General features: G+C 39.3%; 2 protein-coding genes and 1 pseudogene across 5 annotated transcripts in view; 2 read left to right on the top strand and 1 right to left on the bottom strand.

Annotated features, from left to right (window-relative positions):
* Positions 1–3,638, top strand: part of PPP1CB (protein phosphatase 1 catalytic subunit beta) — a 37,613-nt gene extending 33,975 nt beyond the window's left edge. For all 4 annotated transcript variants that reach the window (XM_022574163.3, XM_022574164.3, XM_089922426.1 and 1 more), the window contains one exon: positions 1,813–3,638. In XM_022574163.3, the coding sequence (XP_022429871.1) occupies positions 1,813–1,917 (105 nt within the window). In that variant the 3' untranslated portion in view covers positions 1,918–3,638. The remainder of the gene's footprint in view (positions 1–1,812) is intronic.
* A 102-nt stretch (positions 3,639–3,740) lies between these two features.
* Positions 3,741–17,286, top strand: part of SPDYA (speedy/RINGO cell cycle regulator family member A) — a 58,266-nt gene continuing 44,720 nt past the window's right edge. Inside the window, exon 1 of the mRNA XM_089922429.1 lies at positions 3,741–16,310. The gene's annotated coding sequence lies outside the window, so the exon portion shown is untranslated. The remainder of the gene's footprint in view (positions 16,311–17,286) is intronic.
* On the bottom strand, positions 5,445–9,308 carry LOC111174924 (phosphatidylinositol 4,5-bisphosphate 3-kinase catalytic subunit alpha isoform-like; annotated as a pseudogene).

The following is a 17,286-nucleotide window of genomic DNA, read 5'->3' as shown; positions in this document are numbered from 1 at the left end:
CGCTGAGCCTGTGCGTCCGGAGCCTGTGCTCCGCAACGGGAGAGGCCACAACAGTGAGAGGCCCGCGTACCGCAAAAAAAAAAGAGAGAGACCAGCTTTAACTTTAGTGTGCTCCTTAAAATCATTCTTGTTCGTGGACTTAAGTCACTTTAATACTTAGCTTTTTGCAAAGGTTATTTTATGTCCTTAATATCACACACTGTATTTCTCTTTGTAAATGTAGAAGGGGTTTGTTTCTATCAGTTAGTAGACTTGAATGCTAAATGTTTGATTTCTCATTTTCAGTTTAAACATAGTAACCAGGCCTTATCCTTCAACAGTTGCCATAATCGAGTTGTATTAATATATCCCGCCCCCCGCACCGGGGCACTATGACAGTCTGAATAAAAATGCTTATGAGTCTTTTCTACACGTTTTTTATGTAAATGCTGAAATTCTCTACCTGAAATGTAGGTTAAAGCTCTGTTTACACCCAGAAGAATAAACATAATTTTTAAATGTCAGATAGTAACAAGTATTGGTGAGGATGTGGAGAAGTTGGAACCTTATGCATTGATAGTGGGAATGGAAAATGGTGTAGCTGCTTCGCAAAACAGTTTGGCAGTTCCTCAAAAAGTTAAACATAGAATTTCTATATGACCCAGCAATTCCACTCCTAGGTATATACCTGAAAGAATTGAAAACAGGTACTCAAATACATGTATATGCATATTCATAGGAGCATTATTTATAATAGCCAAAGGTAGAAATAACCCAGATGGCCATTAGCTAAAGAGTGAATAAACAAAATGTGGAATATCCATAAAATGGCGTATTGTTGGCAGTTAAAAGTAATGAAGTACTGGGAATTTCCTGGTGGGTCCAATGGTTAGGACTCTGCACTCTCACTGCCAAGGGCCTTGGTTTGATCCCTGGTTGGGGAACTAACATCCCATAAGCCGCGTGGCATGGCCCAAAAAAAAAAAGTAATGAAGGACTAATATATGCTACAACATCAAAATCATTATCTTAGTGAAAGAAGCCAGTCACAAAAGACCACGCATTGTGTGGTTTCATTTATTTAAAATAGCCAGAAAAGACAAATCAATAGAGAAGGTAAAGTAGTGATTGCTTGGAGTTGAAGGGAGTTTTAGGGAAGTGGAGAATGGAAATAGGGAGGGAGTGATTGCTTATGGGAACAAGGTTTCTTCCTGGGGTGACAAAAACGTTCTAATGTTAGATTATAGCAGTGGTTGTATAGCTGCAAGTATATAAAAAATTGTTGACTTGTTACATTTTAATGGTTGAACTTTATGGTATCTAATATATATAGCTTTTTTAAAATAAAAGATCTGTGTACACATAATAAATTAAGATCTGAAGAGTTTGTGACTAATTACCCTCTAAATAGTAGAAGAATTATGATGAGAACCTAGGTGTTTTGACTCTTAAACTAGTATTCTTCGTCATAGAGATACGCTAATTTGAAAATTTTTTTATTGATACTTAAGTTTAAGGATTGGGTAGTTGAAGGGATTTGTGTACTTGAGCTTTTGTACAGCAGAAAATAACACAACATTGTAAAGCAACTATACGCCAATAAAAAATAAAATAAATAAAATTTTAAAATTATCAATGGAATGACCAGTAATAGCAATATTCAGACATTTACTGTACTCTTTAAACGTGAGAAACGTTTGTGGAACTTTGCTGTTTTCTTCTACAGTTTTATAATTGATGTCATTTATTGAAAGGCCCACTATTGTAACAGTAATTTCCTTAAACTTATTGTACTTGAAAAAATAACATTGTTACTAAATTATTTACTTTAAGATATTGAAACCATCTGAAAAGAAAGCTAAGTACCAGTATGGTGGACTGAATTCAGGACGTCCCGTCACTCCACCTCGAACAGCTAATCCACCGAAGAAAAGGTGAAGAAAGGAACTGTGTAAAGAAACCATCAGATTTGTTAAGGACATACTTCATAATATATAAGTGTGCACTGTAAAACCATCCAGCCATTTGACACCCTTTATGATGTCACACCTTTAACTTAAGGAGACGGGTAAAGGATCTTAAATTTTTTTCTAATAGAAAGATGTGCTACACTGTATTGTAATAAGTATACTCTGTTATAATATTCAACAAAGTTAAATCCAAATTCAGAATTGCCCATTAAATTTACATCTTCACGTATCACAGTTTTTAAAGTTGAAAAGCATCCCAGTTAAACTAGATGTGATAGTTAAACCAGATGAAAGCATGATGATCCATCTGTGTAATGTGGTTTTAGTGTTGCTTGGTTGTTTAATTATTTGGGGCTTGTTTTTGTTTTGTTTTGTTTGTTTTTGCTAAAATAATGGCAAATTCTTTAAATTTTTTCCCAGACATTTTAAAAAGTGAAATGTGGGAAGAGCTTTAAAGACGTTCATCGACTATTAATTTTCCATTGCTTATTTACTTATGTACCTGTTTGATCTTACTAAGAAAACTTATGCCTCATTACAGTAAAAAGGAATTTTAGAGATATTTTTTAAAAATATGCAGACTGTCCAGTCGAGTGATTTAATCAGTTTGGGCAAACATTACAGCTGACAGTGAATATTTTGCTTTATACAGAAATTGCCACTGATTTGGATTTGTGCACTCTAATTTTAACTTATTGATGCTCTATTGTGCAGTAGCATTTTCATTTAACTTTAAGATAAGGCTCATTTAGTATACCCAACTAGTTGGTAATGTGATTATGTGGTACCTTGGCTTTAGGTTTTAATTCGCACGAAACACCTTTTTGGCATGCTTAACTTTCTGGTAACACCCTCACCTGCATTGGTTTTGTTTTTTGGTTTTTGTTGTTGTTGTTGTTGTTGCTGTTGTTTGTTTTTAGATCCACAGAACATGAGAATCCTTTTTTGACAAGCCTTGGAAAGCTGACATTATCTCTTTTTTCCTCCCTCTGTACGAAGGATGTATTTAAATGAATGCTGGTCAGTGGGACATTTGTCAACTATGGGTATTGGGTGCTTGACTGTCTAATATTGCCATGTGAATGTTGTATACGATTGTAAGGCTTATGTCACTAAAGATTTTTATTCTGATTTTTCATGATCAAAGTTCATATGATATTGTATAGACATGCTTTGTAGTGAACTATAGTAGCAATAATTTCTGTACATGATCAAGGGTTTATTGCAGCATTTCTTTTCCTGTTCTTTTTTTTTTTTAAGGGTAGTATTAACAAATGACAGGAATAGAAAAGTCAACATAAAGATTTTAGAAGGAGAACTTACAGGACACAGATTTGTGATGCTTTGGATGCAACACTTTTGGATGTGATTCTCAAAGCTTTTATTGAGCGTTGTCAAATTTGTAAGCTTCATAGGGATGGACATCATATTTATAAATGCCCTTCTATAAGTGCTACCATAGATGTGAAATTCTTGACCTTAATATCGTCTTTGAAATTGTTAAATTGAGAATTCTGTTAACTTACGTTTTAAGAATTGGCGTATTGTATTACTGCAAGAGATTTGATTTTCAGCACAGTGCAACGTTCTTTCAAATGCATATGTCTTTTTTTTCTAATTCCATTTTGTTTTAAAGCACATTTTAAATGTAGTTTTCTCATTTAGTAAAAGTTGTCTAATTGATATGAAGCCTGACTGGTTATTTTATTCCTTTTTTTTTTTTCCTTTACAATGAGACATTTAAACACACATTTTATTCAAATAGATTTTAATGTTTTTGACGCATACTGAATTGGTTTTTTTTAAAAAATTGTCCATGTACTGCATATGATGTATTAGGTTAGGTCACACAGGCTTTTTATCTAATGTGATTTAAATATCTTCCTAGCTGAAGAGTAAGTTGAGCAATTTTTAATAGAATTTTAGATGTATTCTTATCAGCGTAGTGTGAAGGGGGTCTAGAAAATAAGCCTTTGGCAGGAGACAGGGCAGTCTTTTATTAATCTTAGTAATAGTCAAAACACATTAATTCGGATCCTACATATTGGGTTTTTGTAGTACTTTAGCCAGGTCAGTACTGAATATGAAAAAATAGTCACTAATTAAGCAAATTAATATTGGTCGCTGAATTTGAAGAATAGAAATTTATCATGTTTTAAAATTATTCAAGCAGTCTTAAAATACTTTAACAGCTTCTATTCCTATAATGTGTTCATTACAAATATTATTTGCTTGGCTCTGCTACTTGAAATAAATAAAACTTTCTTAGCAGAAAAATATCCTATAATTCTAGTGTCACTAATTTGTTCTTCCCTGTTGCTAATTTATATCATTTTTCCTCTGATTTTTAATAATTTTCTATATTCAAATTTATTCTAAACGTCATGACATTCAGAGTCATTAAACACACTAGATAACTGTGATAATGTGATGGATCCACATGGATTATTATGGTCCATTTCTGTTCTTGAATGGAAAGAATCAACTACAAATTGCATTTGAAGCTTTACCATTCATTATTTTAATTTTGCCCGGGGACCAATTTTAATCATGATCAGCAGGACAGGTTTGTTCAAAATGTTGAGTCAAAATACCTGCAAGCAGAATTTTAAAGTTTAAAATGTGGCTGGTTGGAAGTGGAAGAGGTTATAATAGGCCTTAAAAAAAAAAAATTTGTCTAAGGGAAAACCAGGAGCATCTTGAGATGTGTCCCTTAAGAGTATATAAAAGTGTATTATATCGAGCCAAGGAAGTTAAGTATATCTCCATATATAAGTTCACGTACATTCCTGTGTCTGCTTGGCAACTGTTAACTTCTGAACCAAAAGAACAAATTTTTTTCTTTCACATCTTTACATTAAAAATGTGTTTAGAGAAGGAAAATAGGCTTACTTTACTCTTGCTGCCCTGACTCAATCCACCTCTTCTCTTCCTTGTAAATCCATCCCTGAATAAAAGCTGTGCCTGAGAAAACACTTAATAGCCTGACTATACCAGTGCCCTCACGTAGAAATACTCTATCCCTTTTTTGCTAGTAGATTTCAGTGTTTTATAATTTCCTTAAACAGCTAAAAAGTGGTTAAAGAGAGTTTAAAGTGGCAGGGTACCTTGCAAAATCAACAGCAGTTCAATAAAACATAAATTGATTCCCTATAAGTATATGATGAAAGTTTTATTATCTTTATTCTCTTTATAATGTTTCAACAAAAGTGAAATTTAGATACAGTGTAGAAAGTTTGATCTCTTGTTCAGTTTTACCTGTACTTTTGAATGCCAGAATTTCTAAATAAATCCCGATTAGAAAAAAAATTTTTAATAAGAAATTTTCATTATTTTCCAATCTTAGTGTAATTTAACATCAAACTCCAGTTTACATGGACCTAATGCAATAATATACTTTGTTATGTCCACATTTCAAAACATGAAACATTTGCAAGACAAAAAAAAATCATTCTTTTTCCTTCTCCATCATTTCTATATATTTTGGGGGTTTTTTTGTTTTTTAAAAAAAGATACAATCATGAAGTTTACCTTTTTGGACTTAAGGCATAACATGAAATTGCACATTTTGAAATGTGCACATTTTGAAATGTGAAAGCTTAATTTTGAAATGAATTAGTTCTATCAAACCCTGTTTGCGTTTACATTATTTAAATTATATAGTATTTTATTTCTATTCTTGCTGTAAATTCTAATGCTGTTCATGGATTGTGCATTTCCTGTGCAGTCTTGCCTGTTGACAGTTATTAACAGTGCAGTATAGAATCCAGATACCGAGCTTTCAGTTTCTTAGTTATCATTTCAGTTCAAAGCATGCTGCTTAATTGTGTGGAAGATCCAATCAATTTTTGTTGTCCAGCCACCATAGTGTGCATCATTGGTTTTATGAAATATTCCAAAGCCTCTTGCTCAGTTTTATCTAAAGCTAGAGTCTTTCGAATGTATGCAGTATCATGAAAAGATTGTAGTTCTGGCATTCCAGAGCCAAGCATCATTGAGAAAAGATTTATGAAGAGATTGACATGCTGCCGAATAGCTAGATAAGCCTTGTAACACATCTCCTGAAACCTCTCAGATTCTCTTATCTTTGTGCATTCTTGGGCTCCTTTACTAATCACTATTAAGAAATCTTGGGTCAAAACAAGTGGTACACGCTCTCGTTTATAACCAAATTTTTTCTTCTTGTGATCCAAAAAGTGTCCAAAATCTGTATGAAACAGTTGTCCATCATCTTTAACCATGATGTTACTATTGTGACCATCTCCAATTCCCAAAATGAAGATAGCAACACAATACCCAGCACATGAACATGTAAACAGATCGATGGCTGCATATTTCTCCCTTGTTCTTGTCTTTGAGCCAGTGATGTAGTGTGTGGCTGTTGAACTGCAGGGCACCTTTCAGGCCTCCTTTAGACTGAATTTGCATAATAGTGTGAATTTCTCACCACCTCAGTAAGTCCCACACAGTCACCAATTGACAACCATAAGGTAACATTTGAAAATCAAAACCTGGATTTTGTCAGATATTTTCCATAATGCAAATAATTTGAAGTGTTAGCATATCTTGCCATAAATCATCACCATTTTAAAAAATCTCGTTCTGAAAGAGTAATTCTGACGTGATGTCTGGGTTCTCCCAATTCAACCACAGTGGCCTTTTTGCAGAGGACATAATTCGACACTCTTCAAGCCTGAGATTTCCCAGCTGATAAGCAGGGTTTAGAGGCAATAGAAAGCCCTGAAGAGCATCAATGAAATCTGGTAGCTGCATTTGCTCAACTAAAAACTTCATCTGCACCTTCTGTGTTTCATCCTTCTCTTGTTTGAGAATGTCAGTTAAGTTAATGAGCTCTTCCCATAGCTTCAACCTGCCTGTTCAGGTGTTTTAGATACACCCCACATGCACAGCAATAGGACTGGAAAAGCAGGCCAAACCTGTTTTATGGTGCATCTCAGATTTTAAATGCCAAAAGAAAAAGTGCCTAATCCTTTGATTAGTCAATGCTTTTTTGAGTAAAAATCTCACAAGTAGGTTATCCAAATACTGTTCATAGTTTAGGACCTGTACTAGCAGAATTAGGTACTGAGAAAGTTTGTCATCTGTTAAATATTTTTCTAAGCATTGAACAGCAAAACCTTGAACCATGGGATCTGGGTAATTGCAGTCCAGAAGCTCCATAGCCTGTTGAGGTTTGATTGGAGGCCAGTCTATTTACCAAGCACTACATCTGAGCTACTTCATCGCTAGAATTCCATTTAACAGACAGAGTTAATTTGGGTAGAATTTCAGGGATAGTTACACAAGTGTCTGTGGCTCCACAGAAAATCTCTTGGTGATTTCAGATAGAGGATCTCGTGTACAAATTGCTTGGAGCTGTTAGCATTTTCTCAATTCATTGTCTCTAGCTAGCCTGTTACTCAGTCCTGCATGGGAATAACTAAATCCTGCTTCTCGGGATACAGACCAATTGGCATGCTCTTCAATCACTGACATATCTGGAAACCTCACCACACTGCCAAACCAGTCAAACTCCAACTCTAAACATGGAGTTTCTTTATTTGGATTTGATCCAGTAACACCAATAGAGTTCAGCAAATCTTCAAGTCCATGAGGTACTGGCGAAAGATGCAAAGCCATTTTTCCAGATACTAGAGTATCTGTGTAATCAAACAAGTTTATATTTCCCCAGCCCAATGGACAGTGTTCCTCCTTAGCACCCTTTCGGCCTTTAACAGAACAAATGGAAAGGCAAAGTCGAGCAGCATGAGGAAGATCAGGAATGTATATATCTTAATTCAGCCATTCATTCCACCTGGGATTGGAACAAGGTACTCTTTGAGTGTTCACATTATCACATAAGCGTTCTCCTCCATGGTAGATACCTGTTCTAACATAGATCTTGTCAGTGTCTCGAATATTTACATTCACATAGGTTGCACAAAGAATTTTTATTCTGAGTGCACTATTTATAACCCAAAGGGATTTTGTAGATGTTTCTCCATTCGTATATGGTGTAGCTGTGGAGATGCATCTGGAATAAGATGGCATTGTAAAAATCCATTGGCAGTTGAGCGTAGAGCCTTTCTTTAGCCATCAGCATCAAACTGGGCATCCTCCCAAGCATTATACAGCTTCTTATATACTTACACTAAGGATATTTTTCTAGAAAGTATTTGTCACATCCACACATTTTTTTTTTTTTTTTTTTTTTTTTTTTGGTACGCGGGCCTCGCACTGTTGTGGTCTCTCCCGTTGCGGAGCACAGGCTCCGGACGCGCAGGCTCAGCGGCCATGGCTCACGGGCCCAGCCGCTCCGCGGCATGTGGGATCCTCCTGGACCGGAGCACGAACCCGTGTCCTCTGCATCGGCAGGCGGACTTTCAACCACTGCGCCACCAGGGAAGCCCCACACACTTTTAAAATATACTTGCCCTGATATTCTAAACACAGAGTTTCAGTTGTTCAGATGATAGCAACATACTTTGAATTTTTTTCCTGATCACTTCAGCAATTACTTGTTCTGGCACACAGTCATGGTTTGATCATGGTTTGATTTTCAGAGTATACTTCTGCTTGTCATTTGGAGAAACTGTTACCCAAATCACCACTATTATTTGCCCTTTATCCAATTTATTATGTATGCGCTTTGGCAGTTCTCGTGAAGATTCTACATTTGGAGGATAGACATACATTGCTCTACCATGAGGTGAATTGAGATCCGTAAGATCCACAGCTTTACAAACATTGAGAATATTTCTTCGAAGTCCTGTACTTCTGGATCTTTAACCATATCGAATTCACACACTGGCATGCCAACGGCAAAACCAGTTTCTCGGTTGAGGATCTTTTCTTCATGGTTGCCTAATGGTTCAGTTACTTTTTTAAAGGGTTGAAAAAGCGTAAGGTCACAAAGTCGTCTTGTTTCATGAAAAAATTCTTCCCTTTCTGCTTCTTGGGTAACACAAAAGGTAAGAACATTCATCTTGAAGTTGATGGCGAGGGTATTTTCTCGCTTCTTTAAATAGTTCATGTTTTATAGTTATTAGTGTAGCCTCACGGAGGCATTCTGAAGTTACTATCATCCCATTTGGTAGTAAACATTCTACTAGGAGTCTTGGCATCAAGTGGATGCCCCACAGTTCACCTGATGATGGTCTTGGAGGCATTGTTCTGATCCTTTACAAGTTTTACATATAAAAGTACTTTGCAGAATTAGATGCGTGGCTGTCCCAAGGCAGAAATGCTCAGAGCTCCTAGAACCTAACCGCATCGGGTCCGGCGAGGTCCCAGCCCCGCAGGCGGCACAGCCCCGCCTCCCGGCCCCCCTGCCCTGCCGCTCTGGAGCTACCCGGCCAGGCCTGAGCCCTGCCTCGCCAGCAGCCCGGTGGCAGCAGCCCGAGACCTCAGCGGTCGCCTAGAAGATTTTTAAAGTAAAAACTTCCTTCAGCTACCACCTCTTACATTGGTTGACATTAAATCATAAACTTATTTAATTTCTTATTATTTTCTTTCTTGTACAGATTGCCAGTGTTTTTATTAAACCTTATTTTTACAAAAGTGGCTGTAAATCTTTTTTCCTCTTAGGGATCTTTGCCAGCTAATGTGGTTACAAAATCTTACTTGTAACCCAGATTGTTCTGGGTATCAATAGAGTGGAAGATTACAAATGTGTTGTGAGGTGTGTGTTGTATGTATGTGAAAGAGAGCGAGAACAAACTGCCTGAAGCTCACAGATTCAGCATTTCTTTTTTTTTATTTTTATTTTTTTAATTTTTCTAAAATGATTTTATTTAAATAATTTTGACTCAAACTTTTAGCATTCATGGTAATTTGTATTTTGCCTTCGAATCTTTTTTTTAACATCTTTATTCGAGTATAATTGCTTTACAATGGTGTGTTAGTTTCTGCTTTATAACAAAGTGAATCAGTTATATATATACATATGTTCCCATCTCTTCCCTCTTGCGTCTCCCTCCCTCCCACCCTCCCTATCCCACCCCTCTAGGTGGTCACAAAGCACCCAGCTGATCTCCCTGTGCTATGCGGCTGCTTCCCACTAGCCATCTATTTTATGTTTGGTAGTGTATATATGTCCATGCCACTCTCTCACTTTGTCACAGCTTACCCTTCGCCCTCCCCATATCCTGAAGTCCATTCTCTAGTAGGTCTGTGTCTATATTCCCATCTTGCCCCTAGGTTCTTCATGACCTTTTTTTTTTTTCCTTAGATTCCATATATATGTGTTAGCATGCATATACACTGGAATATTACTCAGCCATAAAAAGAAACGAAATGGAGTTATTTGTAGTGACGTGGATGGACCTAGAGTCTGTCATACAGAGTGAAGTAAGTCAGAAAGAAAATCAGCATTTCTTTGATACTGCGTGCAAAAAGGTGGGAACCTAAGATCTATCCCTGGAGGTTTTCAGTCAAGCCTGGCCTGGGCTCACCAAGTAAGATGTGTTTTAATTTTTGCAGCTTCTTAAATCTGAGTTATTCAGTAGATGTACAGGCCAGAATTCTTCCCGAGAGAGCAATGACACCACAACTAAACATGTGAAGCTATCAGACTTTTACACCAACTATAATTATTATTACAATAGTGTGCCTTTTAGCACACTAATTTATAGTCTATCATGTATAAACATGATTATTGACAAAGTCACAAAGACAGAATACAGTACAACAGGAAAGAAGTAGTCCAGAGGAGTCCTTAATGTATGTAATACGTTTAACTGGAATAACTTAAGTCTTAAATCTCCTAGTGTATTTCTTAGGAAAAAAGAGCCGAGGAAACAAAACCGGGGTGATGAAACTTTTTTTATCCGACTGCCTCCAATATGTGATTCTCAAACTGATACTGGGGGCTTCCCTGGTGGCGTAGTGGTTGAGAATCTGCCTGCCAATGCAGGGGACACAGGTTCGAGCCCTGGTCTGGGAAGATCCCACATGCCGCGGAGCGGCTGGGCCCGTGAGCCACTAACCGCTGAACCTGCGCGTCTGGAGCCTGTGCTCCGCAACAAGAGAGGCCGCGATAGTGAGAGGCCCGCGCACCGCGATGGGGAGTGGCCCCCACTTGCCACAACTAGAGAAAGCCCTCCCACAGAAATGAAGACCCAACATAGCCATAAATTAATTAATTAATTAATTAAAAAAAGAAATTGAATACAATATTTTTTTAAAAACTGATATTGGCATAGTTTCTGAAAATGCTGTCACTTACCAACAGATTATTAACAGACTGACACCTACCCCACCATTCTTGGGGTAAACGTGAGCTCTGTCTCTAGCTCTCTTAGTGTAATAAGGATTATTGAGAATGCAGGCGTGAGGGGCGGAATCACTTGAAAAATCGTATTCCGGTCAAACTCAGGAAACTACTCAACTTACCAAATTAAAAATTAATAACCTACTTCAATACCTCAGAAGAACTTATGTGAGGCCGAGGGTCCCATTCTCTGTTACACATCTGTTATGCAGTATATGCCTTAAGTTTTAGAAACAAATCCCTGTCTCCTGGGATAATTGCCCCAGGTTTTTGTAGCCCATCTCTAGCTGGGGCCTGGTAACACCACTGAAATTAATTTGATAATATCAAAAATCTAGGTTAAAAGCTTTCTATTTAATAGGGCTTCCCTGGTGGCGCAGTGGTTAAGAATCCACCTGCCAATGCAGGGGACACGGGTTTGAGCCCTGGTCCGGGAAGATCCCACATGCTGTGGAACAACTAATCTCGTGTGCCACAACTACTGAGCCTATGATCTAGAGCCCGCGAGCCGCAACTACTGAAGCCCATGCGCCTAGAGCCCGTGCTCCGCAACAAGAAAAGCCATTGTAATGAGAAGCCCGCACACCGCAACGAAGAGTAGCCCCTGCTCGCCGCAACTAGAGAAAGCCCACAAGTAGCAACAAAGACCAAACGCAGCCAAAAATAAATAAATAAATTTAAAAAAGAAAACACCACTTTATAGCAGTACACCATATATACTCAATAAATATGTTTAAAAAAACAGCTTTCTATTACTGTACTGTACAGCCTGTTTTTCGTGGGGTGCCCTAATCTTTTATTAAGTGAGTATCCTAAACTATTTGGGTATCCTCACTGACAGGTTAACACAAATTGTGATCTATTCCATTTTTGAAAGAAAATCAATTATTTGCTGTACAGATCCGTTAATATGTTGGGCGTTCCTTCAAAAAGTTGTTCCATTTGGTCCTTAGAAGCCTTTGGGTCTAGATCAGTCTAATTTTGACTAGAATGTATGGACAGAGATTTTTTGTCTCTTTTGTTCGCTGATGTGTCTCCAGCTTCTAGAGTAGTGCCTAGCACATAGTACGTATGCAAATGTTGGTTTAATGAATGGCAAATGAGTTTCAAAAATCACTATTACTACCACTATTTTGACACTGTGACCTTTTGGAGAAATTAGCAAAAAATAATATAGTTGCAGTTTTTATTTATCTTCATCTAACTGCTTTTTGTCTCGTACAAGAATGCTGGAATAGTCTCAGGAGAAAATTGATCTGGGTCTATATGGCAAAAATAGTTTGTTGTCAAACCTGTAATCCTTATTTGGTAAAATATTGGTAAGTATGAGAAGTCAGTGTTCAGTTAGTTGAAGGAACGTTTCTCAGCTAGCTGCTGACAGGCACACTGAGGAAGTTGCCTCTTGTTCAGAATCAAACTTTCCAAGATCCTTATGGGTACTTTCTTGCCTCCCCTTTGCTATAGTTTATTTAGGTTCTGTTTTATTGACCTTAAAGTCATCTTTGTTGTGAGCCACTTCGAATATTTTTAGGAAAGTGATATAGTTTTGTGTAACATTTTGTGTTTCAGAAGTCACTTAGTACATATGAACACTTAAAACCAGGAATCAAAACTTGAAAGTGGAGAGGCTATTGCCTCATTTTAACAAATAAGGATTATGTCATAGGCAGCAGCAAGAATGGGGAGAAATCAAGAAAGATATTTTCATTAATGAGCAAAAAAGTGAGGTACAGTGGAGAAAACTATTCTAGAGAGAAATTTTATAAAGTCCTTCTATCTAACTATTGTTCTATCCTAATACTTCTGAAGACTTTATCTCTACCATATAAAAGAGCAGTCAGCCAGGCTGCATTCTTGGTCATAGTGCAAAATTCCAGGAAGGGAATTTTGCCCAGCTTGAATCAAGGGCTGGCCCTTATGACTCCAGTGAGTGAGGAAGGAGAGAGATGATATTGCATGAATATAGCTGCTATCTCTACACCCAAGTGGTTTGGGAGGTTCAGTAGAACATTTCCTAGAAAAGGGGTGCTGAAAATAAAGCTGTCCTCTACAATACACCTTAAAAGATAATCTAGTCACAAAAAGACTGAAAATATGACATTGGCAAGATGTCGACTAATGGAAACTCTTACTTAAAACTGGTAAAACTACCTGGGAAATGAATTTAGCATTGATAATCTTGTATAGTTGAAACTGTGCATACTCTAAAACCCATCAGTTTCACTTTAAAGCATTTATGGAAAAACTACATGAGTGCACCATGGGGCATACATATATAAACAGAAGTATTGTAGTATTCAAAATATTTGACCTTAATACATGGGCACTGACCAGACACCAACTCATCAGAGCCTGTGCAAGCTATAAATAACTAATTTGGCTTTACAGAGGCATAGCAGCTGATAACCAGGTCTGTGCATGGGAATACTCAGAGCATTCATAGCAAAAAATAACACAAGTGACTTGACAGAAGCATTGATTCATTATGGTATATTTACAGAATAATCCTACACAGGAATGAAAATGATTTACTGTCATTCATTAGTGTGTCTAAATCTTGAAACTATGAAGAATACAAAGAGTATTAAATTTTCAAACAAGATCTGTGTTTAAGAATATGGTAAATCTAAAAAGAAAATGGAATGGGGGAATTAATTCCCTGGCGGTCCAGTGACTAGGACTCGGCACTTTCAATCCCTGGTGGGGGAACTAAGATCCTGTGAGTTGGGGAGGGGGGGATGGGAAAAACAAAAGCCACCTCTGCTGAGAAGTAAGGGGAGGAGGAGGAGCATACAGAATCTCAACAGTATTGTTTAATGTTCTATTCCTTGGATCTTAGGTTCATGCTTTTTGGGTGGGCAGTGGCTTCTTGAGGTTTTGTTTTATGCTAAGCTTGCATATATGTTACTAATATTCTTTTGTACATATCAAATATTTCATTTTTTATAAATTTATATGCAATCCCATTTATGGAAAAGAGGCCTAGCTTTTTTTTTTTTTTTTTTGCGGTACGCGGGCCTCTCACTGTTGTGGCCTCTCCCGTTGCGGAGCACAGGCTCCGGACGCGCAGGCCCAGCAGCCATGGCTCACGGACCCAGCCGCTCTGCAGCATGTGGGATCTTCCCGGACTGGGGCACGAACCCATGTCCCCTGCATCGGCAGGCGGACTCTCAACCACTGCGCCACCAGGGAAGCCCGAGGCCTAACTTTTGATTTAAAGTGAGAGACATGCAACTCTTCCTTTCACTTGAACCCTTAGGAGCCACTGTAAGGTTACTAATTGGCCTGATTTCAATTTCATTGTGTCTCAGGGAATAGGCCTGAGGAAAGGGAGTGAGACAAGAGAATGGCCAGTTAGTGGAGCAATCAAAACACACATTTATAGATGCATTAAGTTTGCTTTTATGGCCTCCGTTTGTGGTACCCCAAAATAATTACAATAGTAACATCAAAGATCACTGATCATGGATCACCATAACAAATATAATAATAATGAAAATGTGTGTAATGTTGCAAGAATTAGCCAAATGTGACAGACATGAAGTGAGAAAATTCTGCTGGAAAAGTGACGCTAATAGACTTGCTCTACGCAGGATTGCCATAAACCTTCAATTTGTAAAAAATGTAGTATCTGCGAAGCACAGTAAAACAAAGCAGTATGCCTGTAGTAGTCATTCATTGTTCAGTAAACATTCTGTGTACTCAAGGCTGGAAATTAGTAATCACAATAAACCCTGATACCTTGTGGAAAAGAGAACCACCAGGGAAAGAGAGAATGAGGCTCAAAGCAGTGTTTTCCTAGGAGAATCAGTATTTAAGGTTTTCACAACCAGTTTATGCTTCTTGGTTCATTCCCCCATTTAAGGGCCATGGGGAAAATATCCAAAATGCTTATAAGGAAAAATGAGTTTGCAGATTGTGTCTTCTTTCACATAGGTGATTTTTTGCCATCATCTAGCTGTGTGAGAGCCCGAGAAAGAAGGGAACTAAATATTCATTCTTCAGAGTTGCTGACTGAGGAACTAATTGCTAGGAAGTGCCACAAATACGCAAGGCCAAATTGCTTTTTAAGTGTGATAGTTGTGGTAACTGAAAAATCTAGAAGCAATGCAAATATCAAAATGATTTACATTTGGTCCATCCACTCTGGACTATTATGCAGTCGTTAAGAATACTCAGAAAGACTGTAGCAACATGAAAAAAGGCCATGATACGTTAACAGGGGAAAAAAAGCAGGTTATACATTAGATAGAAGAGAAGTGAAGAGTAAAAGACGTCACGTACAAAATTTAAAAGCTATGAAGAATCCTTTTACTTATTCATTGAACAAACATTTATTAAGCACCTTACATCCCAGGCACCAGGTCAAAAAGAAAAGGTTCCTGTAGAAGAAATTAGTTTGGAACAACAGATTTAACAGGATAGAATAACATTACCCTTTCTCACAAAGAGCCACGGTGCTCACACCTTTCTTTTTTGGTTTAGGTTGTCTCTTCCTCTGTTTCTACAGTTATTTTAACGTAGCAGTAATTTACAATTGCTGCTGCGAAGTTCACCTCTGATTCTTCGTCCTCCTGCTGTTGACGTCTCCGTTTACCGCGTTCCTGCCAGTGTGTGCCCGGTGCGGTGGAGGAGGGGTAAGACCTGACGTCCCAGCCCGGCAGGGCCTCTCCATCTCGCAGCAGGGAAGACAAATGGCTCTAATCCAAGCCTGACTTTGGTAAGTGTCCAAGGGTAAGGCGTTACATTAGAAGGCAAGAAGCGGTCTGGGAGTGTCGAGGCGTTTTACCAGGACCTTGCCGGGAAGGAAAGCAAGGCCGGGTAACGGGACAAGGTGGGCAGGCGGCTGAGGCAGCGAGTGCAGCGCGAGGTGGGAGGGGAGGCGCGCGCGCCTTGGGCTGGCCCCGCCCCCCGGAGGCGGGCTTTGCGCGCTGATTGGCCCGCGCCGGCCTCGCTCCGGGTTGGCGGGAGGTCTCCGAGCCCGCAGTGCCGCGGTGGAGTAACCTGAGAGCAACCGTCAGAGGCCTGGGGCGTCTGGGGAAGGCTGCGCGCCGGCCCGGCCCCGGCTCACTAGCCTCGGTTTTCCGCAGGTACTCTCCGCTCGCGCCCTGGCTTCGGGCCTCGCCGGCAACTCTCCAGTTTTGGTTGTGCCTGGTTCCTCCGTCCCCTCTCTCCCCCAACGACGCCACCCTCAGTGTGTGAGGTAGCGGCGGCGTCTTGGCCCCTTCCGCCCGTGAGTTCCCTGCCTCAGGTGCCGGCGGGGAGGAGGGGCGTCGCGGTCGTACGGCGCCTACCGGCGCAGGGCCGTGGGGCCGGGGACGGAGGCGAAGTAGAAAGAGGGAGGCGGGGCGCCCCCCTCGGCCGGGTTTGTCGGGCTTCGCCGGCACAGTGCTCTTTGGCTCAGTTGGTCGTGCTCACTAGTGGGCGGGGGAGGGGAGGGGACAAAGGGGTTGGGGGGAGATGCGTCCCCAAGTACTAGCCGTGCCCTCTCCTCAGCGGGCGCTCCCCTCCTCGGGAAGGAAGGCCCTTAGGAAAGGGCTCGTGCCTTCCCGCAGCACGCCCGCCCGCCTGCCTGTTCCCTGCTGGGCGCCGGATGGTGGTATTTTGAGTTCGTCCTGCCTCTTCTCGCGTCCCATTAAACACATCTTTTTTTCGCAGGAGCATCTGCACCAGAATCCTGAGACCTGAGCTGCTGTATCTCGGTGCTATGCCCTTGGCCCATTTATCAAAATTTACTAATGTCCCTTTCTTACATTTCCAGTACGACTGGAGGCCAACTAGCTTCTATTAAAAAATAAATAAATAAAAAAACTTTAGAAGTAATTTAACATTTAAAGACTGATAAACCCATGCTATGTTAAAATTGAGATCCTGTCTCTACAAATTTTATTCTTTATCATGAGCACATTAAAAAAAATACCTATGGTCTCTGTTACCAATAAAATTTTAACATTTAAGTTACGTGTACTAGTTGAGGTGAAATTTGGTTTTCTGTCATATTGGGACTCTTCTTTCTTTCGAAGACACCCATCCTGTAAAAAAGATACAATAATAGTGCTGCCATGT

The sequence above is a fragment of the Delphinapterus leucas genome, chromosome 13 (assembly GCF_059928025.1).
Source record: "Delphinapterus leucas isolate spDelLeu-1000000601 "Yukka" chromosome 13, BTC_Dleu_Yukka2, whole genome shotgun sequence".
In the NCBI taxonomy this organism is placed as follows: Eukaryota; Metazoa; Chordata; class Mammalia; order Artiodactyla; family Monodontidae; genus Delphinapterus; species Delphinapterus leucas.
This window is presented reverse-complemented; position numbering and strand designations above follow the sequence as displayed.